The 26,612-nt window shown below is 39.4% G+C and overlaps 1 protein-coding gene and 1 pseudogene across 2 annotated transcripts; both read right to left on the minus strand.

The window, feature by feature from the left end:
* Positions 1-2,456: 2,456 nt before the first annotated feature.
* On the minus strand, positions 2,457-15,499 carry LOC115577000 (ETS translocation variant 5-like; annotated as a pseudogene). Its single transcript, XR_003982992.1, has 13 exons — positions 15,369-15,499; positions 12,396-12,461; positions 12,183-12,267; positions 11,514-11,561; positions 11,341-11,391; positions 8,133-8,241; positions 7,748-8,020; positions 7,383-7,659; positions 6,346-6,411; positions 6,157-6,219; positions 5,537-5,688; positions 4,976-5,077; positions 2,457-3,760 (listed from the first exon to the last, which is right to left on the minus strand). The product of XR_003982992.1 is annotated as an ETS translocation variant 5-like (transcript).
* Positions 15,500-21,963: 6,464 nt separating this feature from the next.
* On the minus strand, positions 21,964-25,044 carry LOC115577371 (gamma-crystallin B-like). Its single transcript, XM_030410410.1, has 3 exons — positions 25,027-25,044; positions 24,269-24,511; positions 21,964-22,236 (listed from the first exon to the last, which is right to left on the minus strand). The coding sequence occupies exons 1-3, from the start codon at positions 25,042-25,044 to the stop codon at positions 21,964-21,966; spliced, it is 534 nt and encodes a 177-aa protein (XP_030266270.1).
* Between the last annotated feature and the right edge of the window lie 1,568 nt (positions 25,045-26,612).

The raw sequence follows: 26,612 nt of genomic DNA on the forward strand, positions 1-26,612 counted from the left end.
TTTTTTATAGTTTTGATCTGCAATGTACACATCATTTGCAATGAATGCAACAGGAGAAATAAGACCATGACTATGACTAACGTAACAGGTGTGAAGAAACAACAGTGATGATGTTCTGTCATAGACGGACTGGGCAGGCTAAAAGTCCAACCAGGCTTCTCTTCTCTTTACAAAATACCTGTAAAAAACATTCTTATTTTTTCTACATACCATATCTGCCTCTGGTGTTGCCTGGTGAACAACAAACCAGTCAAGGGTCCACCTGGTTGTCCCTCACGTGTAGACCACTAGATGCATGCTGTTTCACGTCAAACAGTTCACCATGGGCTACAGAAAAAGTGCGCCGGCAGACATTATCTACACTTTTTCCAGCCATGTTTTCTTTTTCTCATTCGAGTCTGTATTTTTGCAGCCTTTTCTTTTTCTCTCGGGGGAGTAACGTTACTGCTCGTGGTGGAAGGCGTACCGTCTGCAGTGTCCTGTGAACCTGTGTCGTTGTGAGCCATGCTGGATTGTTTTGCCAGTTGCCTCAGTCTCTTGTCTTCCGGTATCTTCTTGCAAGCGACAGTACCTCGACCAATGAGAAGAGCGGATTCTGCATTGTTATTCTCGTGTGTGAGTGTGCTGTCGGCTCATTGGTCACAGAGCAGGAGAGGGCTGGCAGTAAGATTACCGTATATTTTCATATAAAACGCCCTGTCATTCATTGATTCCATTGACATTTTAAAGACCAATTTGATTCTCACGGAAATACGGGACAAAGTGCGTCCCTTTTAAGCTCAATACGGGACGCGTAACTTTGTTTCTAAATACGGGACGATTCCGTTTTTCAAGGGACGGTTGGCAACCCTACTTGAACTTGAACTTGACACGGAAACATGCTATCAGTTCAGGGCTGTGTGCACTACAACCAAACTCTTCCAAAACCAACCGGAGCTGGGTTTGAACTAGAACTTGAACTTGAAACCCTCTGCTTTAGTGCCATCTAGTGGGCGAACACACAACACACACATAGAGAGCCGCATGGCATCTTCCACTCAGCTTTGCGCTCTCTCTGCAGCGCTCTCTCGTTTGTGCTCCCTGCCGTTTTGTTGGCAGTTTTGGCAGCAGCGCGCCAGCTACCTACACATAGGTACTGAGCTGTGTGTCAGTCAAAAACTAATTAGCCAATGGGAACGCTCCGCTGAAAAAGCCCGCCCACATGAGAGGTTTGTGCCAAAACTGCTAACAAAAAGTCAGGGAGCGCAAACGAGACAGAGCTGCAGAGCTGAGAGTCAGCACAAAAGTCTGAGCGGAGAGAGAGAAGCAGAAAATAATGCATTATTAGAAGAGTAAAAGACCAATACTTTTCACTATTTGACCAATAATTTGATTGCAAGTTATGAGTTTTGTTTTTGAAATTAGTTTTGTGTTCTCTCAAATTCCTATTATTGTTTGACATTTAAGAAGTTTTGTTTGTTTCTTTTGGCACAAACTTATTCCATAACAATGAGTGAGAAAGACTCACATCCACGTTGAAAGATTGTCAAACTGGCTCCTCAAAACATACTCTATATGACCAAAAGTATCACTCCTGTCAAACCCAACCGGAGTGCACAGAGCCCTCACCTGACAGCATGTTTCCATGTCAAGTTCAAGTTCAAGTTACATTATTAGTACCCAGAGGTAGATTTTGTTTGCAGTACAGTCCTCATGCACACATATGAAGAAAAAAAAAACATAGAGGCACATATCACACATCATCCAATTTAGGACAGTGGAAATTAAAAAATGGCAAATTAAAAAGTTCTTACAGGTCCGAGCAAAGATTACAAATGTCGCTCCCTTCATCAGTTAGTAATTTGAATGTTGGTTAAATTACAGTGTTGAAAATGTTTCTATTTTTCCCATATATGCATATTTAGCTTAGTCTATTTATTATTGTTACACTTTCTCTTTCCCCCCTTTTCTGCTTCTGAACACACACACACACAAACACAAACCACCTGTCAACGTACAATGTGTCTTGCTTGTTTGTTTAATGGTCTAGTCGGTTGTGCCGTCTCCACTGCTACCAGCATCTTTTTTCTCATAGAGTTGCTCCGAGCATGTCTCTCACTCATCTTGTGTTGCATCACTACATAATAAAACAAAGTAGATTAGATTGGAACTAGAAATATCAGGCTACCACCTTTATTTTATGTGTTTACTTTCTGTCCTTTTCTTTCCGGTATAGACTTAGGGATCCATGTTGAACTTGAAGTATCTCGGTCATAAATAACTAAAATATACTTTACATATATATATATATATATATACACACACACACATTTAAAACATTTTTGGGGAGGACAACACAATGTGGAAAAAAATAAATGCAATTCAAATGTTTAAATGTCCTCCACATAGAGGTCATTAATGTTTTTGTCCACTCCTAACGTTGTGCGTATACTCTTGAAATGATCTGTGAGGCTAAATAAAAGAGTAGAATAGTTTATTGTATCAGTAAAGATCAACAAAAGGCACACATACTGAGGGTAGACACACACCAGCGTCAGTGTCTTTCTCCAGCCTCATACCATCATGTGATCATATAGCAAAATATACCATTACATCCATATCTATCTGCAGGACTCAAAGGGTATAAGTCATTCAACCTTGGATAGGCTGAAAATCAATGCAGTAGATTAGCAGACTAAATTCTGCAGCTCAAGATACAACATAAAGCACAAGCAGCCTTTAGAAAAAATAGATTCATATATAATTAGACACCTTTTCTACACATTGAAGCAAATCAACCATACAAAATGCAGAAAGCTATCTCAATAGTACAATAACTGGTGAGCCGCTTGTAAGAAAGTCCATGCTTATTATTAGCTTCATAGTGGCGATGTTACACAATCAAAAATAGGAGTAGTACTTTTATCATAAAACAGTTTAGGAAAAAACTTACAAGTCCATATAATGCCAAAATATTAGCTTTGAAAACAAGAAAATACACAAAAGACATGTACACATGTTTATAGGTGGACCATAACGTCTGGAAAATAACACGAGTCCCTTTCAAGCAGTAAAAGGCTTATCCAAAAAAACAATTATAAGTAAATTAGTAAAGGAGTGCCATGGCTTTGAGATACTTTTTGGTTGAAATACTGATCCCAGAGTTCACATCTGCGAGGACTACAGTGACGGCAAATGCTACTAAATTATATCCGCGCTTTAGGGTTTCACCGTGAAAAACAACGTGCGATCTTGAGACAAAATTTCAAGAGGTCGGAGGGCGGTGGGTGGGCAGAACTGGTCTCAAGTCATCACGACAAACAAAATCCAAATTACAGCGAGAATCGTTTTGCACAAACGACTGCATTTTTGTTCCAATTAACACTCTCAGAGGTCCTTGAATTTTCAGCTTCAAGCACGATCATCACGTTGAAATTGAAAAATCAAGCAAAAAAAAATAAAAAATTGTCAGAAGAGACATTTAGGTTTGATTAAAAAAAGCTCGGATAAATTATTCTCGCAGGTATACATCTTGTAGGAGCACAGTCTAGTACGGGTAGCTGTCTGGGAAAGCCAGCCCCTGGATGCACTGCTCCCCTCCTTCAGGTAGGTAGGGACCCTCCTCCTCAAAGCTGGGCAGGGGGAAGCTGTCCTCCTCGCTGGGAGGCCGGATGGCGTCCGGGTTGGCCTTCAGACTCAGCCTCTGGTTGTCTGGGAAAGCCATGGAGAAAAGCGCCTCAGGGTTGCATACAAATTTGTAGACATACCTTTCCCCGGCCACCTGTAGAAAAAGGGGGGAAGTTAATGAAGTTTGTTGGACGATAAAAGCTGATCATTTGACCTTTCTTCACAAATTTCAATGAATTATAGATTTTAAAGAAAAACTAATATTCTGTTATTAACTAATAGATATGTCCTGATAAAATAGTAAAGAGTAGTAGAGTAGTTTTTTTTGGGATTGTCTTAACTCAAATAGGGTAATTTTAAGAGGACTCACAGTGGACTGTTTAAACTTTAAAGCATACATTTAAATTGCTAGCATTAAAAGGCTAATGTTGGGCTACGTTGTGCTTTTTTATTTTTTACTCAAATACATATACTTTCACACTTTAGACGTGTTCTATGTGTTTTCATGGCATTCAAGCTGAAGATTTTGGCACTTGATAATTATTAACAATGTTTGCCTCCCAGTAATCTTTATGCCACTCCGGTTGTAAGCATGGCAACGTCCCCCTTCTAGGATCTCATGTGCACAGCCTCTATTGAGTTATTTAAGTTGTCTGGTACAAATGTTTCATAATCAAAATATCCACAGGGTATCATGGGGACTAGTAAAGAGGTGGCTAGATCGTAGCCATCACATGTTCTTAACTGGCAGTAATGTGACAGTGCATATCACAACATGCGATTGAACTAATTACTCTTAACATTACTTTTTCCAATGGGACACTGGCTTGAGGAATCTCCTAACTAACTATCATATGAGTCAACCAAAGAAAAGGTCCAGTCCCAAAGGTTGAAAGTCTCTAGCCCCACCATCAGGCCAAAAGTCACATAACTACTCAGTCAACAATCCTGTACAATGTAAAGTGTGAGATTATTACCCACATGTATCTACTATAGACAGTGCATTATTTCAGTAGCGGACTTTTGTGTGATTTTTGTGACGTTGTAATGGCACCAAAAATACTCCACTTGGGGATTTCACGGCAATCCCTGTTCATAAACAAAAAAGAAACCAAGAATCCGAGGCAGCTCACTGGTTGACAGGACTAGTGGTTGTGTAGGTGAGTGAAAAGAAAATTAAATAATATATTCCCTCTTAATAAGCACTGTCATTTTAGGCGATCGCCACAATGTGCAGCAAAAGTGCAAATTTGGCATGTCCATATTAGCAGATTATACAATCGCAAAGGGTAAAAAGAAAAAAAACACACACTTCATTAACACGCAAAAGAGCACTAGAGTTGAAAAGTGAAAGATGACCTGCCTTTACCTTCTGCATGATGCCCTTTTCATAGTAGTATCTCAGTGAACGGCTCAGCTTGTCGTAGTTCATGGCTGGTCGATTCTTTTGGATCCCCCAGAGACGAGCCACCTGGAGACAAGACAGGAGATTAAAAAAACACATCAGCAAAACAACTGGACTGATGCTAAGGTTTGTCTTTTTTTACATTAGACAGATAATTCTTTCCCCCTCTGATAGAATACTGACCTGATCCATATGGCCTGCAGCTACATCAAAATTAATTCCCACACTTTATACATGTGTTCATTAGAAGTTTTTTTTAATATATCTTTGTTTTGGATCGTGTTATACTCACTAACAGGATTAACGTATATTTCTAATCTGTTCAATTAAACACAGGCAAGGATTCGTCTATCCATCCTTACCATTTTTTCCTCACTCATTTAGTAAAGTCCTTACATTTTTGTATTTTTAACACATAAAAAGGTCATTAAGCCAAATCTATTTCCTATTCAGCATTCATAGTGTGTTTGAAATTTTTACAAGAAGCTTTCTAAAATGGAGCCATTTTGTTGGGCGATGAATTACCTCTTCAGGGTCGACGAGTTTAAACTCCATGTTTCGTCCCGTCCAGACGATCAGATGTGCGTTGGCCGGATTGTCCAACAGTGTGAGCAGGAACTGCCAGAGCTGCAGGGAGCCACGGCGCTGGTATGGCAAACCCTCCTGCTTCACTTTACCTGCATACAGGGTCAAATAGGACACAATGAGTATGGCTCAATCCCATTTCCAATTTTCATTCCTACCCATCATTTTCAAGTGTCCCTTAGCCCCTGAGCAGAGAGTGAAATCTCGCTCTGTGAATTCAGCCAACCCCCCTTCAAAAACCACCACATTTCCAATATGGCGTCTTCAGCTGTGGCGATATCTCTTATGTAAATGTGACTATGGTATAACCTGGCAATCTCAATGCCATTTGCCATTTATCTATAGAGATAACAAAAAAAGAAAGCACGAACGCTCACGCTTCATTACCTTTAGAGGCTAAAATTAGCAACCTGTGCTCCCTGCTAGTCTGCACTGATATTAGCGCTGTCATATCTCATCAAAACCCAGAGATATCAGGAAACTTGTTTGAAAGAAATTACAAAAATACACTGAAATGACAGTTTTCATTCTTCAGTCCGGAGGGCCAATGTCAGTCTTACCTTCTAGTGTTTCTGGCACAACACAAGTGTCATCATAGTGAAAACGTGGCTCATGACCAAACCCTGTTGGGCAAAAAAAATAATAATTACAAATCTAGAATACATAAAAGTCCATTTTGGCTGAGAACCAGGCTCAAGCACCATGGCAGAAACGTATTTCATAGCAAACGGAAACAAACACAAACTCACCAACATTGTTCTTCTGGTACAAAACTGAAGACTTTCCAAATGATGACGACTGGCACGTTTGAACATCTGGACAATACAAGGCAAGTCATCATGAGCAAATTGAAAGCCGACTGGAAGTCTTTGGAGTCTCTGAATGCCCACCACTAAATATATATGGGTCATTCCATTACCAGCTCCCAGTTCATGTCATGGATTGTCTTGAAAAGAATTATGTTGAAACTTCTATTAAATTCATTAGACCAGGCAAAATCCTATAGCTGTATCCAAATACTTTTTAAGTTAAGTTTAAAATTACGAAATAGTGTACGTGTAATGCGCTAAGACAAATATGTTGTCCAGTCACAATGAACAATATGACATCATCTAGTATTCAACAGACCAAACCATTACAAGCTATAAAATGCAAATTTCCAAAGCCCAATGAAAAACTGGCTCACACTGAATGTGATATTACAGCCAGTTAAAGTCCAAAAAAACGGCCAATTGAAAAAAAACAACCAATCCAGGATGAGGGAGTAATATAACATCTTTCATTTTTGAAAAATATAAATAAAATGAATAACAACAAATAATCCTTCTTGTGAAAATCTAAAGTCAAAATAACCAAAAGTGTTGATTTCTTTTATGCTAGAACTACATTAATACTACACAGAACCAAAATTCAGTTGCAAAAGAGTGAAAAATAATATATTTTTGAAAATGACAGATTCTTTGTTTAGGTAAAAAATGACTTCCTGTTATGAACATAAAAGGTTCTCTTGTTGATGTTTAGGACAAATGTCAGTGATAATTGGTTAGGTTTAGATACATGTACATGAAATCACTAACATGCAGAAGTTTAGCTCAAAGGGCCAAACTTGAAAAATTCATGAGCTATAGAGTTTTGCAGGGTCCCATGAATTTTATAGAACTTTCAACATGATTTATTCAAGAATATCTGTGACATGACCTTGGAAAAGTTCTGGATTTTGGGTTAGTTTGCATGGAATGACAGATATGCCATTAAATCATTTTCCAAAATGTAATAATCAACACACCTGAGTCGAAGCCAAAGTCTCTCGGCTCTTGTTTGATTGTGACATGGTTGAAGGCAGTTTGGGGCGGGGCCACACCTGGCCCGGTTGACCCTGGTTCTGGGTATCGCGGGTCCACCAAATCCTGTTTGAAACCTCGGGGGCCATGGGAAACCAGGGGCTCTGAAAGGTGTCGCTGGTACGGTGGTCGTCCATCACAGCTCAAGGGCTGGTACGGTCTGTTCACCGCTTTCTCCTGAAGGGGAAAGACACACAGGGCTCCGACAGCTGCCGCTGAAACCTGAAATGTGGAGGAACACGAGTTGAGGGTTTGAAGTGACTTGGTTTCGGTTACAACATATGAACAAAATGTATGAGTCAGAACTCACCTTGGTTCTGAGTTAAAAGACGCACTGGGGCAGCTGATGGAGGGACGTGGCAGAGCAAAGTGCTGGCTTTGGTTGGCCTGTGGGATGTTGTGGTGATGGGAGGGGCTCAGGGCAGGAATGTGGCTTGGGGGGCAGTTATTGGTCAGCTGAGGAGCAGGAGGTTGCAAATCCCTCTTCACAGGTTGAGGTCCAGTGGGATGGGTGGAGCCACACTGTACTGGCGTGGAGGCTGGATTCAGAGCTTTAAGCCCAGCTGGCTTGGTGTCACAGGCACTGAGGAGAGGAAACAAGAAGGAAGTGTCAGGTTTCCGTGTTAACTGTCTCAAACATAATCTTATTGTGACGGATATATCAAGCACTTGTCTTAAAACATTGATTTTTGTACCTGTAACTATAAAGGCACATGTCAGCTTGGAGCTTTCTGCAGGGAGACAACTCTTTAGATGGACTGGACTCTCGCTTCACTTTGCTGATAGGCAGTCCATGAAGCATCACTGCAAACACACAGACAGACAAGACAGACACACAAATAATCATCATACTGCAAGAATTTTTAACTGTTAACATATTTTCTCAAACCAAGAATGGGATGTCGTTAATTTTTGAATTGACGCCAACCCCGCTGTGTCCTTTAAAGTCATTATAATCAAACCTCTTCTTCAAAAGCCTACACTTGATCTGGTGGTAATAGCCTACAATAGGCCCACATCTAACCATCCCTTTTTTTTCCCCAAGAGAGAAGAGAAAACAGTTGCTAGTCGGCTATGTGACTTTTTACATGACAATGGCTTGTATGGGGATTTCCAATCAGGTTTTCAGAGTGCATCATATAACCAAAGCAGCATTGGATAAAGGTGGTCCGCCTAATTGCATCTGACAAGGGATTTGTCTCTGTGTCTCGTAAGATCTTAGTGCGACAGTTGACACCTTTAGGGAATATCATTAGAAAACACTAATCAGTCAAGCTAAACTTCCGGCATCTTAATAACATTAAAACCTTGATGACTGGCAATTTTGCTGGCAATTCTGCAAATGAACTCATTATCTAATCATAGAACTTCTCTGGGCAGCATTACTCTGGCATCCAGAACCACGTTAAGAAATCTGGGAGTTATCTTTGATCAGAATGTGCCCTTAGACTCCCACATAAAACACTTTTCAAAGACTGCCCTCTTTCACCTATGGAACATTGCAAAAATCAGACAGACACTGTCCCAAAAGGATGCAGTGGGATTTGTCCATGATTTTGTCACTTCAAGGCTGGATTACTGCACTTCCATTTTATGCCTCAGTAAGTCTCTAAAGACTCTTCAGCTGATCCAGAATGCTGCTGCGCATGTACTGACAAGAACTAATATTAGAGATCATATTTCTCCCATCTTCGCCTCTCAGCCCTGGCTTCCTGTAAAATCAAGAATAGAATTTAAAATCCTCCTCCCCACATACAAAGCCCTTAATGACCAGGCACTGTATCCTAAAGAGCTCATACTACCTAATTACCCCACTAGAATACTGTGATCCCAGGATGCAGGGTTACTTGTGGTTCTTCAAGTCTCCAAAGTAGAATGGGAGGTGGAGCCTTTAGCTATCAAGCTCCTCTCCTTTTGAACACTCTCTATCTTTACACACTTTGCACATATTCAATTGTCGACAGAGACGAGAAAAAAAGAGCGATTCTCCCTTCTTCGCCATTTCCCTTATCAGAAAAAACAACGTCTAATTCAGAATGTTATTTTTTTTTGACAGATTCAAAACAAATGTAACGTCTTCTGGATGTAGTCTAGACAATGTATATAACCTGCTGCTCTCTACTGAACGCATATTTTCTAGTAGGTTTACCCGAGTTTAAAAACCCTGCTAGACACCCTGATTTCAGTGTAAAAGTGGTATTAGATAGAGATTCTGTTGAAAAGATTTCTAAATGTTTACTAGTATTTTTGTAGTATTTATACTAGGGGGGGAAAAAAGCTAAACAGACAATGTTTAATGTAATACGTTCTGAACCCTCTACACGTCTGTGGGTCTCAGCCATAAGCCCAAGGGATCCAACTCAACATATCAGCCACAACACTACAAGGAAGGACAAACAGGTGAATTGAGTAACATGTTGTCACATTACAATGTTCTGCTGGGATCCCCTGGGTGCTGGCATTGATGTGGACGCCACTCGACACACACCAACTGCCCAAACACTGGTGCCTCAGCAAGAGAAGGTGCCCCGAGTAGAGATGCACAGACCAACCGCTAGGGACCAGAACTCAGAGGCTCTGTTGCCTGAACCAAAGCAGCAAACGTTTCAACGCTGTGCACTCGAGGTGGACTTCCATTTTTACCCTTCACAATAAGAGCCATGCATAAATGCTTATCAGGAGGAACTTCCCTGTCAGAAAGCCTGTCCACATCCCAGGCAGATGACTGCAGCGCTGATTTTTCATGACTATTTCTTCCTTCCTTATTGCGGTCCTGTTTTCGCGTCCGTGAGGATTATGTACTGAGTACTGTACATAATGAGCATGTTAAGGGTCATTGTAGAACGGATATAGGAAGTGGTTAAACTTTATAGCTTTATCAGTTTAGATTGCAGAGTTGTTTCTCGCTCTAACGTGCAAGTCTTTTCTTCTGTAGTAATCCAACGGTTCACTCATATATTGTGTAACTGGGGTAATCATTTATAACTCCTCTTATGTTATCATTTCAGTTGATATCACAGCCTGTGATTTGCTCTCAGTGTCTGCATATTCAAATTCAAGAAATAAAGCCTCTTGTGAACATAATACCTCTTCTCTGGAGCCTGATACTGTGACTGGAGTTGAGTCCATATCTGGTGCCTCAACCAGCTATTTATTGCCCTCCGTTTCCCTTACTTCGACCATTTCACAAACACGTCACTAAATAATATAGCTTAATAACATGCATAACATGTAGCATAACATGTTAGATGAAGTGGAATATACTGCGTTTCATGTTATTTGTACAAAGATGCCATGTCCAGTGACATAAGTTTTTGGAGAAAATGTGAGAATTAGGCATAAGTTTATTAATATTGAACGTGTCATCAGTCCAAATTGCATCAAATTCACCTTCTCCTCAGCCATCCTTCTCTATTGTTACCAGGCTGCGTGTGTGATGATACACACAGACTGATTTTATTTCTCCTTGTAATAAGAAAACTATCCAGTCTGATCCCAATGTTGCCAAGACACAGAGTTAGAGCACTTTCAAGCACTTAAACTAAAATCCAAGCACTTTTCAGACCTTGAAAACACAACATTGAAATTCAAGCACTTTCAAGGATTTCAAGCACCCGTACGAACCCTGATATTTACATGTCAATGTTTTATCATATTATTATTTTTTATTAACATACAAATGTGTGTGTAGGCTGTCAATTATACCTGATTTTGGATATACTGTATCAGGCTTTGGCGATACACAATCATTTTTAATTGGGTGTTGGTGTTGGTCTTTTTATGGGATTTATTCACACACTGTTTAAAACAATGCCATTATGAGATCAAGGCATAAATAATGAATGTATATTCTCCCCTGAGTGCTCTCAGGCTAAACATTTTAGAGAGGAAAAAGCTACTTACAGCTATTGGACTGGAAATCTGGAACAAACTGCTCATCATCAGGAACCTGAGCTGTTAGAGGGGAAAAGACGGGATATTAAAAGACTCGTCTAATCAAATTTCACCCTTGGATATCTTGAAACAGTAAATTAGTGAATGTTAAATTCCCTGTGGAATTGGTTTCCCGAACTCACCTTCTGCGATCCATATTTCCTGGAGCTGGCTCAGATCTTGAAAGAGCTCTGCAAGACAGTTATGATATTAGATTTAATGAAATTTGGACAGTTATGATATTAGATTCAAATAGACGTAAGGAGATTTGATATGTATTAACATGGCTTTCCAAAGTGAAGTAATGTGACACTTAAACAGAATTACCACATTGACGCTCAGACACCAATTTATGTTTTCTTCTAACTGCACACTTTTTCTCAGGCAAATTGTAGCATTTGCTGTGGACATCACCAGTGTTTCATACAGATACAAATTTCAGAAAATAAGTAGAATGGACACTCTTCACAGCAGACATTTTGACTGTCAAAGCAGGGAAAGCACAGGTAGAATTTGATACATCATTGACGAGGTGAGCTATTTTCATGTTGATGGTATTATAAACACTCACTCACTGGCATGTCTTTCTAGAACACTTAATTGAATGGAGCCATTGTTAATTTTAATTGTCACACCTGTGCTTTTCCTGCTTTTCCAAGTCAAAATGTCTCTTGTGAAAAGGGTCGTGGATCCGATCCGTCTCTTTTACCCGCCTCATCTACCAAACGGAACATTTCACAACAGTCCATTTTATACGTGTATATACGGCCTAGTTTCAAAAGTCGCAGTCAAAGATGCTATGATGAGCTTACCTTCTGTGTCCTGAGCCAGCTCTGTGTCCATGAACTTCCTCTTCCTCTCACTGAGACATCGCTCTGCTTCTCCTATGTGACATTTCTGCAAGTTCAACAATAAAACCTGTTCAGTGAACATGAATTTGTAAACTGAAATGTAATCAATCCTTGGTCTGCCTCTTACGCAGGACGCTTAATGTATGAAAGTGAATTTAAATGTTTCCAACTCACACTCTCAGGGACCCCAAAAGGGACTTGCTGATCGTAAAAGCCATCCATGTTGCAGGAGTCTTCACCCTGGAAGAAAGAGGGGTGGGACAACAGGTTAGGAGAACCTTTCTCCTTACCTCCATGACCCCACAGCAGAGATGGTGACATGAGCATGCGACCTGGACAGAGACTTGAGTCTTGACTGGGAATTGCATGCCTTGATACTCGACCTCGCGTTCTGGGACTCATGAACAATGTTTGTTTTCAGTCTGACGGACTATTACTCCCCCCAGTTTCACAAGCACGCAGCCACAGATGATGACTTATACTGCAGCTACAACAAAGCTCAAAAACAGCACCATGGCTAGCACACCAGATGTCATTTGTCATCACCTTTGGCAATGAAGGCTTCACACAAGGCCCAAACAAAAGACTCGCCAAATGGAACGCCTGCAGAATCAGAATAAAGGATGCTAGATTGACCACTTAAACTTTATTAGGGACCTGAAAACATACCTGAATAGGTCAGTTAGTCAATTGTGAAAGTTAGCATCTATGGGCGGTTGGCAAACATGTTTAGCTCAGCATAATAAGCTAACTAAAGCTAGCTTGTTTGATCAGGTTGCTTTGCTGAATATTTGGAAAAGATGAGCGTTTGCTGACCACACTTGTTCACATAGCGCTGGCTTTGCCGTGCCTGTCAGGTAATTTGATAGCCCATGTTCTGCTGCCACCATCTGCTTGCTAAGAAGGTAAGTAGGACCTCAATACTGGCTTGTAGCAGAATGCTTAAATTTTAATGCAGATTACAGTTATGAACTCTAAAGGAAAGCATTCATTGTGTGTTTTTTCATATTGAAATATAATCAGCCCGTTAAAGTGATCATATACCATGCTAATAGATAAAGGAGCGATAATAACGCAGTTTCTTTGTATAGGTATTTGGTGTTCTCAGCAGACTGGCTGACATACAGCAAAAGATAGAATTCTCATTAAAGCTATAAAAGACTTGAGACTAGACTCTGACTTGCACCTCAGAGGCTTTAGACTTGACTTGTGAGCATCCGTGCCCTGCAGTCATGTTGACAGTGGCCATATAAGCTCTGTTGTCTATGATAGCCTAATGCCGAAGAGGCGCCGTCAACTTTGCCGTCCAACACTGAGAGAGGTGTGTGCGTCAATAAAGGTCATATCTTAAAGCTGCCCTGTGGAAACAATGCTACCGTAGAGGACAACAAGCGTGTAAGGCACTGCAGATGGATAAATGTTCTGTTTCTGAATAAAAGTGGAATTTACATAATGAAAAAGAAGCCATGCACAGTTACATAGATCACTGAGAATGCTCTACACAGAGAGATTCGCTTTGCACTCCAATCGTTGACGGCTGAATCATAATCGAATCAATAGTGAGGCCAGTGAAGAGTCACACCTTTACTAATCATTAATGCGCAGAGTACATTTTTGATGCAGTCTCTCAAGAACTGAGAAAACAGGTTTCACCAATCGGTCAAATCTGACATAGTGCACAGATGAAGAATAGGTCGAAAGGTGCATGCTATTATATGCTTTGAATATTTTGTATACTCTACATTACAGAAAACACAAGAGTGTGTTTTCAGATTTCTTTTTGTTTTTAATCTTAAAGCAGCTCAATGGTACTTTAATTCATGTTGATTCTAGCGGCCCCTGTGGACAAAGACTGTATAAGCACCACTGCCTCCTGTGAGAAAGATGTTGATCTGGCTAGTGTGGTCATTTGCTTAGGCGAGTGAAAGAAATAGTTGATGGACTTTTAAGCGCAATCTTTCTTTTTCAAACAAAGCTGTTTGCTGGATGTATAGAAATGAGGTAAAAATTTAAAATTGTAATGACAATGACACAATGTAAACTTTGTTTCAGCATTGTATCCTACAGACAGACTTCCAAGAGCGGCTTCTTCTCTTAGGCCGCGAGACTCCTCAATTCCCCCTCAGCACACCACCGCTATAAAAAATACATTACATTTTTATGACTTATTTGACTTGCTGACAAAAACGATGATCTTCCCACTGATGGTCTCTCATAAAGAGGCATCAGGATTAAACACAGCCTTGTTCACAACCAGTTTAAAATTCCTTTGAGCATGTTTAAGTTGGTCACGTAAAAAAAAAAAAAACTTAAAAAAACAAAAAAACGTCCAAGTAGATTCTAGGGGGTTAAAATTTTGGGAACACTGTTTTAGTCCTTTAAATTATGTTCCGGCAATATTTGAATTCATCTGCTTTACTTATTCCTGCAAAGTCGGGCAAACTAAATCCACTGCAATAAACTGAAGATGTTAGATTAAATGACATCAAGGCAGTTCTCTCATGACACGGGGAAGTCATGTTTGGGTTCTCCTTTCTTGAAGTCAGTGGGCAACAAACAACACCTCCGCTAGAGCAACTGACATCTGACTGATATCTGGTTAGAATACTGACAACATCAACACTGATTAAATCAAACATCCTGACTGGTTCCTACCGAGTGGTGTTTTCCAACCGGATGGTGCTGATAATAAAGCAAACACGTCAATAAAATAAAAAAAACAAAAACGGACTGGTGAGTGGAGTTCGGCCTGACGCACAGGAGGAACAGCACGTCTGCGGCGATCTGCTTGTTTTTCTCAATGAAGTGTAACTCGATCCCGGCGTGTGGTGGTGGTGGTGGGGGCAGCTCACCGTTTACACATAATGCCAACAGAGCTCCCGGAACAGATTTACGACTCTAACAGGCCGCACGGGCAGCTGCTGCAGACGGGGGGGAACGCCGCTCTGCAAAAGCGGACAAGATGCGGGAACACGGGGCGAAAACGTTCCGTTTGATTTTCAGAAAATGGCGTTCGTCTCCGTATCAGCTCTCCTCGGTGCCCGCAGCGAACCGCGACGATGCGATTTTATGTAACAAAGTACAGGAAAGCCAGCCCACGCATGTACGCTGCTTTATAAAATGATAGAATATGAACGCAGGACTCACTTGACAGGTGAAGTTTCTCGGCAGTGCGTAAAAAAAAAACTGAGCTCGACGGAGATGTCTTCCCCTACATCGCCCGCACCTCCTCACCTCAAAACTCGACTGTGGATTTTTCTCAATGAACAGCTTTGATCACAGGAGATGTGGCGAGCCCCCTGCCGCCTCTGCCATTGGCTCGAGCGCGAAGTCAGTCAAGGGGCGAGCCAATCGCCTTCGACACTGGTCCGCCGTCCGTGCCTTGTTTTTTTTTAATGAATGGCTGCGTTTCATTCATGGATCCACAGAGCTCTTAAAAGGCCAGAGCCGCCATTCCATTTAATAATTCAGTCAATAAGAGAAGAAATAAATAGAGAAATAATGTGTGGTCTAAATGTATGACTCAATAAAATTATCTTAAAAAAGAGTTCATTTTTTTCCCAGTTAATATATCATTACCTATATTATATTATGTTATATTCCGCGACCCCTTGCAATAGGGATAAAGCGGTTACAGACGATGATGATATTATATCATATTATATTATACCATGCAAAATATAACTTATATGTTAAATTATGATACATTTATTTATTACTTACGCCATTTCTTCATGAAAACCAAAGTTACATTTTCATCGTAGATTTCCAAATATGTACTTGTTGTATGATTTGGCTTACTTAACATAACAATGAGCACTGTGACGTCAATAACTAAAGTGTAGTTACGTAGTATGTCCACCACTACTGCTATTTTTTTTACAATAATATTTCTTCCTTTTATCTAAACTCATAATAAATAAGACTTATTAGTTAATTAATCCATAAATCAAACATTAGAAAATGAATCAACAGTTATTTGATTTAGTGAACATAACGGATTAATATTTAGGTCATTTATCGAGCAAAGGGCAGCTTTTGGGGACCAAATCAGGAAAAAACTACTGCACACTGTACAACAACGCCTATGTACTTATGTATCTATATGACATATAACATATATGACATATATTTTGTTTTCTTCTATTTCTTTGTAGCCTTGACTCACACACATTTTTTTGCCTAATTCTATGTCCATTCCATTTTTTAGGGACAGGCTCTAGAAGACATATTAAGTTCCAGCCAGTTTTGCATATGATATTCCTCTCCATGAATTTCATGTGGATATGTACTCTTCATTAGACCCTGTTTCCCTGTGGCCCTCCATCTTCAAGAGTGTATTTATTTCATTTTCTTCCCCACAGGTAATTCTTCATCATACAGTCATGTAACGTTATATTTTGTCTCTATCAGCTTCTTCATAGCCATAGATTTGTATATTGTTTGCCTAATTCTGGGTCCTTTTTTGATGGTTGAAGACACAGGTTCTTGACGATACACTAACCAAATGTATCTAATTTTGAACATGCACATTTTGATTGCTATATGAATATTTTTTCCTATCATGATTAAAGAAAAAAAAAAAGATGTAATGTTTTTTTGTTCACCCACAGTACCATGTAGTCAGCCTACATATTTGTCTGATTCAGGAATGTATTTTATCAGTGACGTGACTTTATTGGTCCAGGTGTGTTTCACAGAATTTTGAGCAATGTCTGAATGCAATGTGACCTGATTGGTCCACATGGGTGTACAAACCTTTTTTTAAGATGGTCCCCCTGGTTTGCAGAGTTAAGCTATGACTTTACAAACACATGACTTGTCAGTTGCAATGATGGTCCTGGACCAACATCAATCTTGAGTTTCTAGGAACAACACCAACAGAGTGATATCAAATGACCAGTGAGAGAACCCTCATTCAGGCCTCAAGCTGAAACGCTAAGCCTGTTAAAGTTGTTCAATATGGTAGTGTTGCTGCAGCTTTTTGACCTTTTTTGCTGGGGTGTAGAAATACTGTACCACCTCTCCTGAGACACAGCCGCAGTTTTCTATAATGCGTTTGATAGATTTAATGGACGATCACACATGACTGCTTCAGGGTCCATTCATCTCACTGGGTGGCAGAGCAGTTTGTCCACTTTTAAATCCCCTTTGATCCCTTTACACCTCATTACCATAACTGCACTGAGATCACAGAGTGTCACGTGGCCTATTCCTTTAGAGACCAGAAGTGAAGTTTTCATACAGTACCTCTTTGATACAGTATTTGGAGGCTCTCTTATAATGGTATACATTTCTACAGCATCCAAAACGCAAATCAACACTTTGATCCAACAATGGCAGCAGCAGCAGCAGCAGCCCTGACACAATGCACAGTTGGAGGAAACAATTATGCAAACATATTTGTGGTGCGATAGTGCCGTTACATAGCAAAGTTGGCCACATACACTTGGCCCACAAAAACTGATGAATTATAGTTTATATTCTTTATATTCTGCTCTGTTTTTAGGGTGACTTTAACATCTGTCTAGGGACTACAGATGAAAATAGCCTCTTGGCTAATTCTGGCGCATTTACAGCAATGTTATTAATGTGCACTGTCCCTGTTTTCAAATAAACTTATATAATTCAAAGGTGGTCCAGAAGTGGGAGCCAGAGCATGGGTGCCCATGACCTAAGCCTGTCATGCTATAGTCATGGGCATCCATGTCCTGTCCAACAATTCATCGCTGTATAGAGGCCATGTTTATGTGGCTGTGTCCAGTCACTGGGTCATACAGAACAGAAATGGATCATGTTAATAAAATCATAAAAATAAGATAAAAAATAATAATTTGGGGTGTCAAGACAAAAAGAAACATAAGGGTGACTGAAATGATGATTGCATCAGTTGGTGAGTTGGTCTTGTATTTAGCAGAAGTTTCTCAAGGCAGCATAAAGATATAACCACATAGCAAGTTTGGTGACACACTCAGCCCACAAACACATGAATTATAACATAATTCACTGGTGTATGTGGGCCAAGTGTATGTGGCTTTGTGGCCCGTCACTTGGCTAGCCTAACTTTGCTATGTCTCTACGATGTCTTGAGAGCGTTCTTCCGAGTTCAGCATTCACTAAATAACAATTTCCTAATTTGAGCCACCCTTACTGCCTTTCTTTGTCCAGCTGTGTTTTGTTGTGACCAAAACAGTTACTTTCAGCCAAATCATGATTTGCATCTAACCCTGATCAACTATTTGTGCCTAAACCTACCCAGAGCACAAGCACAACAAGTTTCTAAATGTCCATGGTTTGCAGAAACATGCGTTGCCAACATTTATTCTGGTGAATGGGTAGGAAACAATGGTGCAAGCAAATGTAATTGTGGTGCAATACCGTATAACACCCTCAATCTTTAATGTGCTTACAGAGGCCAGAATAAGGCCTTCTAAAGTCATACAGGTAGCTGAACCGAGGCTTATGTCATTGACACCCCTGTTCTGGCAACAAGATCTGGTCAACTAAGTCATTGCTGTATGTTGGTGAGTGTATGTGGCTATGTGGCCCGTCACTGGGCCAGACCAACTTTGCTATTGTATCTCTATGCTGTCTTGAAAGTGCATGGTGTAACACTTACTAAATAAAGAGCTGATTCTTTCTTCTTCTTCATCTTAACACACAGAAACCTGTCCACCTGCCCACCCTACAAGCCAATGGAGCATAATTTAAAACATTTTCATCAAATCTATTCGGAAACTGGTCATATTACAAAAAGTATGACAGTGTTTCCAGAGCAACAGCGATGTAATTAAAAGGTTTTCCAAACTGGAATCAAAGACGAACAACCTCACAAATGGAGCGTTTGTTGAATAAGGTGTGAGGAAAGGTTAATGTAGATTTTCTCAGTACAAAGAAGCATCTTTGAGTTGGTTAATCAAAGACAACTCTCAATGCGGAACACTAATTTCTTGTATTAACCAAAAATGTTAAACTTTGAGACATGACATTGGAAGGACCATTGGGAATTATTGCTTCTCAAAGTGAAAATCCCGCCTTACAGCATATGAATCGAGACTGACTGACTTGTTCAGGCGGATGGTTTTTTTTTTGTTTTTTTTTTACAGTGCACAGTGATTGTTTGTGTTCTGCTTAGAAACTGCTCGATCAGCATTGGGGGATGCCAGAACAGTTTTGTGCGTGATAAAAGTCCCAGTTCACACATGAGCTGAGCTCAGCAGCTCTGTTACTTATTTGCAGCCTCTCCTGTTTGCTCGACAGTCACGTGCCTACAACTGTGTTCCTAATACAACAGTGTTTTTTTATTATTCTGATCTGGCAGGTCAACAAGCAGTGATATCAAACATATCCTGTGTCAGGAAATGAAGAGTGCAGTCTTATCGTTTCTTATCAAATGTGTCTGCAGATGGTGTTTATGACATTATTTCCTTTGGCCTCTAATTGTAGGTCTGTTATCTTGTTCTTTTTTTAAAATCATAGTGCTTACTATGCTATATCTAACTATTATGTATTGCAAAGTTTTACACAGCAATATTGGAATGTTACAATGCATTGTGTGAACAAGCGATAAGGCAGACGAAGAAAGGGAAAACCAAATGCATAAGGAGGGGTAAAAACTGATATATGATATCTTTTAGGGATAAAAGATACGAGTTTAGCTGCAAAGCTACTGTAGGATTATAAGATAATATATCTTAATCTAACAGACACAAAGACATAACTTTTACTCAAAGTTATGCTATCGACACTCAATACTCTATACTAAGCCATAGTTATTGACTGAGTCCTTTAAGATACTGTAGAAGTATCTTTGTTTCATCCCAAACTTTTTTTAATCTACTTCTGGATTTCCTGAAATAAAGCTACTACCAGCCCAGCCACAGTCTGTTCACCCTGCTGCTGTCCGGCAAAAGATACAGAAGTATCCACCAGACCACAGAGCAGCTTCTTTCCTAAGGCTGTGCTGCCTGAACTTATTCTCAACATGCCACCGTGAATAGTTTATTTCTCTGATATGATAATCATTTATTAATTAGTTTGTATACTTTTTGCCTTGTGTGTATATGTAACCTAGGGACTTCCAGTAGCAATTTCATTAAGTAGTACTGAATCTTGAATACAATCAGCTCTCCTGACCTGCCCTGTGTAACACAGCTTCAGCACCACTAGGTGGCTCTTATGCCTACATCTTGCATCCTTTGTACCCCAATAGTTAAATGACTCCTGTACTCATGGAAATCATTTTTGTTTCAAGAAGCCTTTGATTAATATTGATTAAATTTCATTACTTTTTCTCAAATGTTTTGAGACAGTTTGAGACAATAATGACTACCATGTGCAGCACAGACACTTGACCTGCCTCCTTGTTACTAGTTAGTAACAACTTAATTAGATCTGTGATTTAAGTTGTCAGTTATATTGTTAATTCAGGAGAGCCTTTGTGTGAAAAACCAGTAATGAATGAGTGTCACTTTCCAGTGGTGGACTGACTCAAATACTGTACCTTAAACTGTACGTTATAATTAAAGAGAAACGTGCTTGATATTCCACTACATTTATTTGACAGCAGTAGTTCCTCTTTTTTATTTATTTATCAAGATTTGCAGAAAAAAATCACGAGTTAATAAAGTATGATTCGCCGTTATAAACTACACTACCATATAAACTACTAATGTGCTTCAATAATACAATGCTGCTGACATTTTAATGTAGCAGTGATACTAATCCAGTATATGAGTAAATGTATATATGATAGAGTGATTTTACATATTGATGTACTTTTAAAGAACTTGTATTTTTCTATTACAATTTAATCCTTCCTCCAGCATTATCAATAATACACCATCAAGTCTGCAGGTCTGAATTTTGTTTTTTTGTTTTTTTGTTTTTGGTTTGGAAATCAATTTATTAATCAATTAAAAATAAAAACCCATTTCATAATTCTGTTTACAAGGAATCATCCAACTACATATTCACTATGTTCACTGTAGAGGAAATCAGTCTCCCTGTAGTTGAATCGGTTCAAACTACACTTTATTGAACACACTAACAAAGCGTCTGTGACAAAATAAACACACACTCAGATGTGATTAGAAAAAAAGACTTGTAGTGCTTTTCACCTTAGGCCTGTATATAATGGACCAGTAATGGAAAATACGCAAATATAGAGCAAATAGGTCTGAATGTTAATAAGTAATAAATAATGAGGGTCAGTGGTTTCACCCTCTCTGATAACAGCAAAAGTTGATAGATCATCTGTATTTGAAAATCTGCAGCCCCTGATGTGGTGGTTATTATAAAGCGTTACAAAGTCTTCTAAAATTGGCTTATTTTCATGAAATATGCAGTATTCATGGTCCCTGGAGGATGGATTGTATATGGATCAATTGCATGTTTTTGGTGAGTTCCTGAACTTTAGTCTAGTGCCAATAGCTGGCCAATTTCTATATGTAATGAAGAAATACCTAAATTGAATGGATACAGTGTCATGAAATGTAATGTTCCCCAGAGGATGAGTCTTTAACAACTACACTGCTATGACTATGTTAAAAAATCATAAAATCATCATCATAAAATGTTACAGGATCTCCCTCTATGTCAGTTTCTTTATGTCATTTTGACAGTAAATGAAAACACGCAAATTCTGTAGCAGTTTGCGTAGTTTTATTTGCAGGTGAGTGACATTCACGATAGTGGGTGGAGGAAGGGAATAAACAGGACGTGATATGGTTTAACATGCAATCTAGAAGTCTGCAACACGTCTCAGGGAACCTACATATGGTTGGAGGGCCCCCCAGTCTGCGTGCCTTCTGTACTCGCCCTTCTCCAGCAGGTACTGGCGTCCCCTGTAGTTGGGATGCTCGTAGAAGACCCAGATGCCTTCTTGAACTTGAGCTGAGTGAACTTCATGGAAGCGCCAGCGGTCCAGCAGGTTGGGCAGGTCATCACTGAACTCCATCATCTGACCGCTGAAGTCTGGATGCTCATAGATGCGGATTCTATGCCTGCTGGGATGCTTGAATTTTGAACAATCAAAATATGAGATGTTAATAAGTTAATTTATTAACCTACAACTGGCGCTGGAATGCAGGTGTTTAAATCTTTGGACAGAGCCAGAATAGCTGTTTCGCCCTTCTCCAGTATTTTATGATAATTTAAGCTAACTAGGTCTATCTCTGGCCTCAGCATCATATTTATCGAACTCGCATAGATCACCAGTTTATCCATGAAAATCAATAATAAGCATATGTGTCTGTGTTTTGTTCAGTGCTCATGTTTTAATTTACTTTATACTCAACAACTTTTAACATTCTATTGTTTCATTTATGCGGAATGTTCTGCCAATCTTATCATAATGTCATGCTAAGGTAAACACTTGGGAATGTATTTCTGGAAGATACCTTTGTGTTTCGGTAATGTAATTTGTCCTAGCTTACACCAGGCTACACTTCAACAGGCAATAGTCAACAATTTAGCTTTAACTTAGACAGAAGTACGGTAAATGCTATACTAATAAATGCGATACTAATAGTGTATATAGCCCCATAAACCTCTCTTTCACTCTGCTATTGACTCTGCCACTGGGATGCATTTGTTCAAGACAAATTAAGGTCAAAATATGGCAAAAGAAAGTGGTGGTAACGATTGAAACTCTACAATGTAAAGATAAAAGAACCTCACTGATAGAGGTGTCACAGAAGGGGAAGAGGGTGACTGAAAGAAGCCAAGGTAAAGCACTATGGTGCTGTGTCTAAGTCTGTCACCCCGTTGATATGTCCATCACATACACTAGAATTGAGATGGTTGTCTGCTCAATCAGTAAGTAACAAAACCTGCCAACTTATGAATAGAACAGAGTGGTTTACTCTTTTCAAAGAAATACTGAGGGTCAACAGTCAACCTTTGGGAAACAGGCTATAAAGATCTGGGTTCTTACATTAAATCTAAATCGCACAAGTGATTTACCAGCACTTGTTAACATAATATTACTAATATTACTTTTGTGTTATTTACACAGCTCACATGAAGAGAAATGTGCTGCATATTAAGATGAAACAAAAAAAAGTTAACCACCACTCTGACTTTCAGTAACATCACTTAATATCTATATTGCTGCATCAGTTTGTTTCCAGCTCACAGTTTGTATGTCACTATCATTGCTATGCTATTTGCTGGCCTAGGGAAGAGCACAACAGACAGCATACGGGGCTAGCTACCGAGGATAAGAAGTTTAACTCAGACAGGTAACACAGCAAGGTTTACATCATGTTCTCAAGTCCCCCCACCTCCTCTTACACAAGTGATCCAATAAACTCGTATAAGTCGTGATAGTGCAACAGATAACCAAGTTTTATAGACTAAAACATGGATGTTTTGTGACAGTTGAAATGTTTAATAAAACACCTTTTTGTCTCTAATACAGTTACAACGCTACAATTACTTTCAAAGACAGCTGGTTTCACTACATCACCTGATTTGCAAAACCATCACGCCAGGCTTCAAGATATGCACTTGTGATCTAACTCACAGTGGTTGAACCAATCAGAGTCCTATGAGCTTGGGCATATGGGTATTATTTTGAAGTGGCGACTAGTGAGAGATGTGATTTTTTTTGTTGAAGAAGCTTAGCTTAAATGCTGCTATAGCATGGGTCAAATAAACTGGAGAGTATATTTAATTGAAAGAAGAGCACAGAACGGTGCTGAAGGCTTTTCTTAAAAGGGAAGATATTACGCTCTCCTTTTGACTGGTTTCCAATCAGTTTCCAGTGGCACCTTCCAAGATATTTCTCAGTACGTATCATCTGTTGCCCCACGTTATTATCATTACTGCGTTGAACAAGAACATCATTTGAACCAGGGCATGAACCCAGACATTTCGGATACACATACACTTCACAAACGAGCAAAAAGTCTACAGGCTCTGTTTGAAATAGTGTTCATATTCAGCTGTGAAAAAGCAAGAATGAAATTAACATTCATTCAAATTACAGTGAAGTAAACATTAATATCTGCTGAGCTGGAGTTCGAATCCTGGCTCTGCCTTACATGTCTGATGAGGCGACAGGACCGGATGGTGTCACTGAAGCCGTTCCAGCTCTGGTAGTTAGGGTACTCCCCTCTCATAAGGATGTACTGGTAACCCGTGTAGTGGGGTCTCTCATAGATGACCCAGGCCCCACTATCCACACGGACAGAGTTGCAGCGGCTGATATGGGAGCTGAGCTCAGGACAGTCACTGCTGCATTCATAATAATGACCCTGGAAGTTCTTGTCCTCATAGAAGAAGATCTGCAAATAGAACTCTGCGTTAGACTACTGCAACTGCTTTTATTGTTACTTCTTTTGCTAACCCCATCTAATATTTCAACCACTGCTGTGAAATAAATCATTACTACCAATGTTGTTAATACCATTATTACTACTATACAGTCTACTTATACCATCGCTGCACTACCCCAGTTTAACACTTGGGTCTTCTAGTTTTACAGCCATAATTACTACTGCTAATGTTAATCACCACTGTAATCACCAAAATATTTATATAATACAAATAAGCAGAAGCATAATACATCAACAAGTTAAATGTGACAAGAAAAATTATTGAAGCAATACTAAACTCAAACTGAATGCATGTATATATAGTTCTTTGAATTGCATATACTACCACTGGCAGCTAAATTACTTCACATTTAAACTGAATACCAGTAGTGGTATTCAGGTTTTTCAGGGACATTTGCAAAAAGTTCATCAGATAACATGAAGTGCATCATGATATTAATGTGCTGAACAGATACAGTACTCACTTTTCCTGCATGCTCCATGATGACCTAATGTTCCTCCTCACCCAATAAAATTAAAGCTCCTCATTCACGCTGCATTACTGATGGTCCATGTTCATATAAAGGCTGATGAAATGCAGTGGCAGTAGAATTATTGTCATTCAAATGAGCTCACCATTAACTTTGGCACATTAGCTGATGCTGCAATTGTATTAAAGTACATTGCTTTTAAATGTGCTGTTTGATTGCTCCTGTGATGAGGCTAAAATTTGGACTGGATCCTGTTCGACTCTAGAAAAAGACCTGGTTGGGCTAACATTTAATGCATTAAATAATTTCTCTAATTGGAATTGTTTCTCAATGTTATAATTTCCTACTTTGACATTGGTTATTATGTACATGATATATAATATTTGTGTTTTTGGCCTATGCTTTTACTCACTGATGACTGTAATTTTGTATCACCAGTTGACAAATCCTTTTTAAATTAGATTGTTGTGATACAATCTTGGTTTGTTTTGTAGTTTCAACTAGTCATATTCATGTTATGCATATGTCTTTATACTTTTGCTGATACAAAGACCACCTTCTGTAACGGGAGGCACAGAGACAGGACCCAAAGAGCAGGACGCAGAGCTCAGAGAAGGTGTCTTTAATCAAAAAGGGGTTCGGTACACGGGTTATCAGTCCAGACAGGCAAACAATACAAGAGGGTCAGGCAGAGGCAGCGTCGGAGAAACCAGGCAGAAGTCCAAAAAACCAGAAAGATACAATCACTAGGAGCTCGGAGAAAAAGGCTGGAACGCTAGACAAAACTAAGACGAACTGGCACAGGAGGTGGGGGAGACAGGCTACTTAAGCACACAGGTGAGACAAAGAGACACAGGTGAAGCACATCAGGGCGGGGCAGGTAATCACACAGGAGGGAAGGACACAAGGACGGGAGGTGATGACCTGGAACAGAGACAACAGTGAGAACCAAAATACAATACAAGAAGCACAGGAGAGAAACTGGCAAGGTAAAAGGGGAACACTTAGCTGGGCGACGTGACACCTTCAACCTCAAGGATAATATTATCAAGTTGTCTTCAAAATAAAAATCAAACAAACCTATAAACAGATTTGTGTTTCATTTCAAGGTATAGTCAGATACATATATATCTGACTATACCGACTATAATCTTTGATACATATATATATATCAAAGATTATTTGACATATTTTTTAGGGATATGTTAAAAAGAAAAAATCCAATCGCTGCAACACAGAGATATGGACTGCAGTCGTGGGACTTCAAGGTATAGTCAGATACATATATATCTGACAATACTGACTATAATCTTTGATATATGTATATATATATATATATATACATATATATATATATATATATATTAAAGATTATTTGACATATTTTCTAGAGATATGTTAAAAAGAAAAAATCCAATCGCTGCAACACAGAAATATGGACTGCAGTCGTGGGACTTAATTGATTTGCTGAAACTCAGGACTTGGCTTAACTAGACACAAGCTGTGACATGACTTGACTTTCCCAAGCAGAAATTGACCAAGATCAAATGACTTGTGTCACGTGTCTGATGCAACATGTC

This window comes from Sparus aurata, chromosome 24, assembly GCF_900880675.1.
Source record: "Sparus aurata chromosome 24, fSpaAur1.1, whole genome shotgun sequence".
Lineage (NCBI taxonomy): Eukaryota > Metazoa > Chordata > Actinopteri > Spariformes > Sparidae > Sparus > Sparus aurata.